The sequence below is a fragment of the Sinocyclocheilus anshuiensis genome, unplaced genomic scaffold (assembly GCF_001515605.1).
Source record: "Sinocyclocheilus anshuiensis isolate Anshui unplaced genomic scaffold, SAMN03320099.WGS_v1.1 scaffold483, whole genome shotgun sequence".
NCBI classification, from domain to species: domain Eukaryota; kingdom Metazoa; phylum Chordata; class Actinopteri; order Cypriniformes; family Cyprinidae; genus Sinocyclocheilus; species Sinocyclocheilus anshuiensis.
The window spans coordinates 453,594-461,705 of record NW_015552580.1 but is presented as its reverse complement, the minus strand read 5'-3'; the positions used below and the strand labels follow the sequence as shown (position 1 = coordinate 461,705).

Sequence of the window (8,112 nt, the reverse complement as noted above, 5' to 3'; positions counted from 1 at the left end):
GGATAAATGAAATCTGATCTGTGATGCGACTGTCGTTCGGCACGCTGCATTGAGCATCCGCGTTCAGTTTTTAATTGTAGTGTCTGTTCTTTTACTGAACGAAATTATTTTTATTACTATAAAAAATCAAAACGACGATGGGGGTCGGTGCCACGGTGGGCAAGTGACATAACCGGTGTTGCGGCTTAACAGCGGTATCACCGTCAGCACCGTCTATCGCGGCAAGCCTAGTGTGCAGCGCGTTTTCACAAACAACAAACAAAGAGTGCTTTCAGTATTTAAGATTATCTGAAAATTTTCCATTCAAGAACTGTGAGTGATTTTTCTTCATATTTACTGTTGTTTTTTACTATGACATCGTAGACAGCGGAGATCTATTAAGCTGCATTTACGCACGGATCTCTTTTGAAATATAAGAAGTATTGTGATTTGTCTGCACGCGTCTCTCACAGCGCATCCGGTGCAATGAAGCCCACGAATGCCCTTGTAATTCGCTTTATGAAAGATGATTTTACGGAAGGTTCGAGTGGTGTATGTCGCACTGGATAGCTGGCCAATCAGAGCACACCTCGCTTTTCAGTCCGATGAGCTTTGTAACAATCGACGCGTTTCAGAAAGGCGGGGCATAGAGGAGAAACAATAATGTACAGTATGTGGAAAATCTTATTTAGCAAGGTCATATGACCCCTTTAATGCCATCTAGGAGTCTAGTCTGCTTTCACTGTTAGTCAGTTGTCTTTCTATAGGTTTGTTTACTCAGTGACATGATGTGTGCAGTTTACTTTGGTCATATTTTTAGTGTCTGTTTGGTGTGTAGTTGAGCAGAGGTGCTTTCATAGGATCCTGTAGAATGTTGTCTGTTGTTGAGAACATGGTTGACTGGAATCACAGCACGAGCTGCGCCAAGACTCTGATATAGAGAATAATCTTGATCGAATCACTGCCTGTTCTCTGCCATTCGCCATCTAGATATTCCTTAGATACAATCTGTTAATGGATTTTGATCTAATGATGCACTGTTAAGTCTCAGCGGGTGTTTTAATGAAATGTTCTTGCTTCTGCACACCTCGTTTGCAGCCAAGTTTAATAGGATCCGTTCAGTCACACTGAATTTATTTAGGGAAATGTTATCCGTGCACCCTCTTCCCTTCAAGATAGGCGATGTGAGGGAGTTTTTACCCATTCGCCACACTGCAGTGTGTGTGTGTGTGTGTGTGTGTGTGTGTGTGTGCTGGCAGCAGCAGTGTGTGTGAGGCAGCGTAATCTTTCTCAGAGGCATCTTTCTTATGCTCTTTGCCTCTCCCCACTCCTATTTTCCCTTCTTTCATTGTCTTTTTCAATGGGTTTTTGAGGTTTTCACTGGTACCAATTGAGATATTCTTCATTCATCATAGATTGTGTCCTCCAGATTGTGTTTTCCCAGCTGTCCTCTTACCACGGCTCAGAATTGATTTGACTGTGGTGGATGTATGCGGTCTGGTGTTGAGATGGTTTTCACCTTGTTATGTCCTTGTGCTCTTTTACAAGGAGGAAATATGCCCGGTTGGTTTTTAGAGAAGATATTCCTACGAGGATTTTGCAGTAGCAAAATTGACCAGCTGTTTATGAGCATTAGTTCAAGACGATTTTGACTTGCTGAATCACATGAAAGAATGCTTTAGAGAACAAGTTGTACCGCAAGTTTGTGTGGTGTGGCGATTATTGTTATTACAGATTTGAGGGTGTGTTATAACTCGTTAGATGGCATTTCCTGTCGTCTGGAATGTTATATTAAGTAATAAAACTAGTTACTTTAGGTTTAATAATTAGGTGAAAGCTAGTTAAACCTGACCTTTTCTGAACAAATCATGGATTTTTCCATTAATCTTCCTTTTGGATCAATGCATGAGCGTCTGTTTTATGGCACTGGCGTGATTAGCCAGCTTATTCAATGTGGCCGAAGCGCTCGGATCACATACGTGACGCATGCTGTGTGCTTCAGTTGCCAAAACCAGCGCTCCCCTGAGGTCCTGACCAGCGCTAATGAATTCACAAAGAACGGGGCTCTTCTGCTTGAGTGCCAATCCGTCTGACTTCTCCACTGGAACGCACACACACAAGATACTGTATGTCTGTGTTCCCAGACTGACTTGTTTTTCACATACTGTAGTAGAGGCCTAGCAGATAGCAGAAATGCAGTACATTATGTCACAACATTCAGTATGTAGCCTTCAGCCTTTGGAAGTAGTGTGAGTTAACTGACAAATGCTTTGTGAAAACTCAGCAATTCATTAAATACAGTACATGCGAATAAGATTTTAAACAGTATGTTTTAACAGTTCATGTTAGGGGTGAGAATGCTTAGACACCTCACGATCTGATTCGTAAACGATTCTTCATCTATTTTTGATTTCTTTTCTTATTAATTAATGAGTTTACCGACTTTAAATCCATATTAAAATAATTACAAAGTAATAATAAATCGAAGCAATTGTACGTTAAAGGGACAGTTCACCAAAAAATGTAAATTGTGTCGTCATTTACATCATTTACATGTCTTTCCAAACCTTTATGAATTTCTTTCTTCTGTTAAGCACAAAAGAAGATATTTTGAAGATTGTGGGTAACCAAACAATTGGTGGTAGCCATTGACTTCCATAGTATTTTTTTCATACTATAGAAGTGAATGGCTACCACCAACTGTTAAAAATATATTATTTTCTAAACTTGTACAGGTTTGGAACAACTTGAGGGCGAGTAAATTAAATAAATAAATCTACTACTTATTTATGGATGATCTATCTCTCTAAGTATTATCGAAAAACGAAGAACATACAAGGTAATTGTTCAGGGCTGCGTTTCTCGATAACGATTGATCTTAGGACTTAAGAGCATTTTCTACGAGTCATTTTACGATCTTTCGTTATTGTTTCATGTGCGTTTCTCAAAAATGCACTTAACGCAATCGCACGTAGCCATGCTTAAGTGCTACTTAGGAGTCGCTATCCGTTTGTCAAGTGCTGAAATGTCACCTTATAGAATGGCTCGTAATTGTAGTACACGCTCGTTTATTGAAATGTTAACCTAATGTTGCGTTCCAGACAACTCGGATATAATAACAATTATATTATATTATATTATTATATTATATTATATTATATTATATTTATACGTATAATATTATACTTTACATAAAAATATAGGCTACAATATACTTTATACAAAAATATATATTATAGTAGGCTATATAATATCTATATAGAGACGTAATTTCCGGGTCCAATACATTGGTTTTCGTGCACGTCAGTAAGTCATTGAGTGATTTTTTCCCCCCAGTCTTTGAAGCATATTTCCTACATTATTTCTTTTATTCATTTTTTTTGTTCAGTCATTTAATTTAGATGTGTATTTCTATTTTTTCTGCCCTTTTTAATTATTTCATTTATAAATTCATAAAAAAAAAAAATTATAAAATAAAGTAGCCTAATATAGTAATAAAGTGTAGAATAAAGTACAATCAAAACTTTATATTGTAATCACATTGCACTTGAATAAAGTTAAAGGTGTAATCTGCCGATTGACCTGCAGGTGACCGCATAAATCTGTCTTCTTACGATGCACTTAGGGCTTTACGATTACTCCAGAGCTCTCGTAGTTCTACGATGTTTTTCAAGTGCTACTTAAGTTACTGTTTTTACGAACTTCTTAGGCTTACGAAGCTTTTGGGAAACGCAGCCCAGGTTGATTGGCAGCATCTGTAATTACCACAGAAAATAATTTTGACTACGTTTGTGCAATCAAAAACAAACATTTTCATGTAGTAATGCATTGTATTGCAAATCTCTGGGGCAAGATACTAATCTAGGATAAATGTTCAAATAAAAATAGTTTGGAAATATATCCAATGTGTGGTTGTATGTACTGTGACAACCTGTAGAGATTCAGCTGTACAGTTTATACTGCTGTTTATGTGTGGTGTAATTAATTAATAATTAAACTACTCTGCAAAAGCAGGCGGCTACTTCCAGTGTAGACAGCTTTGTTGATTTTAACGGGAGTGGTGTAGTTTTGAGGAGCTGTGCCACACATTTCCAGAGTAATGATGATGTAATGGTTGGTTACAGTTGCCGAGCAGCTCCACCTTGCATTAGTTCAGCATCCAGTGGTCACAACACCACTCATTTAGTCAAATTTATAATGTGTTACTGTTTTGGGGTTGACTAAAGTGTTTGTAAAGCTTTTTTTTGCACTGATGCTAAAATAATCATTCAGTATTATTATGAATAATAGTATCTAAAAATATGAATATTTTTGACATAGTTATTACTACATTATGCTACATGCACATTTTGGGATTGAATTTCCAGTAAATAACTATCATGATAGAGTCAATACGCCCACTCCTATCAAGCATGTTGCTTGCAAAATGAGACGAATGTGCTAAAATTGCTGACTGTCCTTGTCTGTTATTTCATCTAATGTCAATTAAAAAAAAAAAATCTATTTTTTTTTTTTGGAAAAGTGTATCCTCACCAAGGCTGCATTTATTGGATAAAGTAAAAAGCAGTACTATTGTGAAATATTACAACTGAAAATAACTGTTTTCTATTTGAATATTGTTAATGTAATTGATTGCTGTGATCAAAGCATCATTACTCCAGTCTTCAGTGTCACATGATCCTTCAGAAATCATTCTAATTTGCTGCTCAAGAAACATTTCTGATTATCAATGTTGAACACAGTTGTGATGCTTAATATTTTTGTTGAAAACGATAGATTTTTTTTTTTTCAGGATTCTTTGACAAATAGAAATTTCAAAAGAGGAGTTTATTTGAAATGGAAATATTTTGTAACATATTCAATTGTAATACTGTCACTTTTGAACAGTTTAATGTGTCCTTGTTGAATGAAAGTATTAATTTCTTAAAAAAAAAAGAAAGAAAAAAAACCTTGACCCTGAACTTTTAAACGGTAGTATAAGTGCTTTAACAAAAGTTCAAGTGCCTCATTTCTGCTTTTAAGCCTCCAAAATGTCTAGACTTTCATAGCAAGTTCTCTGTCGTAAATGTAATTTTTGTTTGTTTTTACATACTGAGGTTTGTGGTAATCAGCAGCATATAGATTGTGCCAGTAACGCTTAGGCTGTATCAATGTATGAATCATGATTTGTGTGGCCCGTCTCAATGGATGCTTTTGATTTGTGCGTTTATCAGATGAATCAGCTGGATTTGCCAGTTACTGATGAATGCTGCAGCAGTAAAAGACACTAAACAGTTTCTGTTCTACCACTGAAAGCAAATGACTCATTAAGCAAAAGGCCAAAATGACTTTTGAAAACGTGAGAAAAGTGGTGAAAAGAGGTCTCAAGACCTACCTCAAGTTTTGTCTATTCTCCGGCTGTTTTTAACAAAGAGTGGCCTGTGTGAGCGGCCCCTAACCCTGTTCGTGCTTATTTTGTACCTACTTTATTTTTGGAGACGTCTCTGAGCTGCCCATAAGGCTGTAGGATTCAGTAATTGGTTTCCTGAGAGCTAAATAACCCAGAACCATCACTGTCAGAGGCGTTTAATTAACCCTCCCTCAGCGTGAGCATTCATTTGGAAGTAACTAAAAAAAAAAAACTCCGTTTGTATGATACTTAATAATTTTAGTCTTTTATTTGCATTTTTCTTTTTCTATTCTAAAAGACTGTCATGAAATTTTAGTAATAGGAAATACACAGCCAGATTTCCTTCCCCCGATCTTGTTTTTCTTTCGCAATTTTCCATTATCTTTTTTCTTTTTGCCCCCTCTCGGGAAACAAAAGATCAATTTTGTGAGAGCACAGGCTCCACCCCATTCCTCTTCAGTCTTTCTTGCAGCCACCTCGCACACGTTTCTCTCTCTCTCTCTCCCACTCCCATAAATGCAGTGACACTTGCATTCTGTGTGTGCATGCGTGTTTGTCCGAGTGAGAGAGTCGAAATAGAAAGTGAGAGAGTGGGGGGGGGGGACAGGGAGTTAGAGAGAAAGAGAAAGACAAGGAGGGGTGTGAGTGTGAGCGCGAGCGCGTGTGCTCAAGCTAGCTACTCACAGAAAAGAAGGAATAAGAAAATTGAAGTAGCTGCCATATGCTGGGATTTTGGTGAATGCCTTGCTGAGGAGACACGCTCGTTTTTCCGGCAGATCCTAAGAGATGGGAAGCTCACATCTGCTGAACAAAGGCTTGCCATTAGGTAAGCGTTTACCTTCTGCATGGGGCCACACGTGAAAGTGTTGCACGGAAATCTGCGGCAATATTTGAGCGAGCGTTCGCTTGGCTGTCGTACAGTATTCTGGCTTCCCCTCCCCCTCTTCCTTTCCTCCTCCCCTCCTCTCTGCTCCGCTTTTCCCTCTTTCCTATTATCTTTCATCTGAACCATTCACTCACATACAATTGCTTGCTTTCTGCTTTCTCTTTCCTGTGCGAAGAAAACATTCGTCCGAGAGCCGGGGCTACGGACCTATGATGGCTCGCTTTATTAACTGCATTAATCTTTCCGAAAGATAAAAAAACACACACTATCCCCTCTGGAAAATCTGAGGGGTTGGCAAGGACATGACTCTTTCTCCAATGGCCCTCTTCCCGCACATTGTGCAGTGGAAATGTGGCTTCCAGTTCCGGCCTTGACTTACTTCCTAATTTCTGTCTCTTCGAAGGAAATTCTCATTCTAGAAGAGTCCAAAAGCAGGAATACTTAGCCATAGGAAGAGTAGGGTTTTTCAGGATGTCATGGAAATAGTTGCAGCATTCAGTTAATGGGTGACTATTTAGTCTTAAAATAAACATATGTTGAGATTCATTTATATTTGATTTGGTTTAAGATATTTCTGATCAGATGGACCAAAAAGTGCATTTTTATTGTCATATATTTTTAGGAGGAGATTGACTAATGAAAGTAAAAATGCATATAAGTGTCATTACAATATTCTTAATAAGTGACTCCTTTTTTTGAAAAATCCCAAGTGCACATTTCCAGGAAAACTGGGTTGAGAACAATACACTGGCTTTCCACAAATGACAAAAAACAAGATTCACCCCAGCTCACTCTGTGACGAGCAAAACGTGTCGTTAAAAAACAGGTTTTGTTCTTTTCGCACTGTGCGTCTGAGGTTGGAATTTGAAATTGGCTATCATTTTCACCAAAAGACAACAAAGGGGGGATGTCAGCTTGAATTATCGCCCGTGGGCAGTTGAGGTCTTTAGACGCCGTGTGCGACTGACCCTGTTGGTTGTTGTTGCTATGAACTAGCTAATTCAAACAGATCCAGCTCACCCTCGGGGCAGGGCAATATGAACAGAGCCCAGGGATTCTGACAGAACGGTGTGGTGCGAGAAACTACCATGTGCTTTTTTTCCAGCTCGGGCATCTTGATTTACCTAGCTGTGATCTTACATGCAAAGACAGAGAGTGTCAACGATCATTCGTATGAGCAAAATAGTGCTTTTTCTTGATCGGAGCTTTTGATCCCAGAGCTGCATGCTTTTATGCGTGCTTGGATGAATCTATTGCATGTTGTTGGCGGTTTGTCCCAATCAGAAAAAAAAAGAGGTAACAGTGGCTGTGTTACAAGATAACCGGATCCTGCTGGGATGGTTTAGATGTCACTAACACATAATTTATGGTTGTAAAAGTTCACCTTCATTACAAATGGAGAAAACAGCTGGTTCTGTGTGGGAACGGATGCATGAAAGCCAGGGATCTCATCATCACAGAGGTAAAGAGGTCTTGTTTGTGCATAAACGTGTGCATTGTGTGTGTGTGTGTGTGTGTGTGTGAGAGAGTGTGAAAGACTATCCTGAGAGCAGGAGTGGGTGGTGCTGATAGAGGTGGGTGTGTCTGTGTCTTATGGGCATGATTACACCATGTCTGCACTTGCCAGGCTGTATATGATCAAATTGGGAGAGGTCACAGGTGCACATATTGTACTTCTGTTACTATATCATTAACAAATAGCTAAATATTTTGCATCTGAAATATACTGATTTAGTTTTATTTATCTAAGAGGTGTTTAGATGTCTTTTATACTGTTTGTATACACACACACTATATATATATATATATATATATATATGTGTATATATCGATAGATACTTCTTAGATTCTTTTTAGA

General features: G+C 38.3%; 1 protein-coding gene across 3 annotated transcripts in view; it reads left to right on the top strand.

Moving 5' to 3' along the window:
- The window catches only part of ctbp1 (C-terminal binding protein 1), a 26,327-nt gene that overhangs the window by 1,723 nt on the left and 16,492 nt on the right, over positions 1 to 8,112 (top strand). The window contains exon 1 of one of the 3 annotated variants that reach the window (XM_016456074.1): positions 5,832 to 6,194. The exons of 1 other annotated variant lie outside the window; for it this stretch is intronic. In XM_016456074.1, the coding sequence (XP_016311560.1) occupies positions 6,155 to 6,194 (40 nt within the window). In that variant the 5' untranslated portion in view covers positions 5,832 to 6,154. Of the gene's footprint in view, positions 1 to 5,831; positions 6,195 to 7,612; positions 7,717 to 8,112 lie in introns of those variants that run through there. One more of the 3 variants, XM_016456073.1, reaches the window with a different exon arrangement.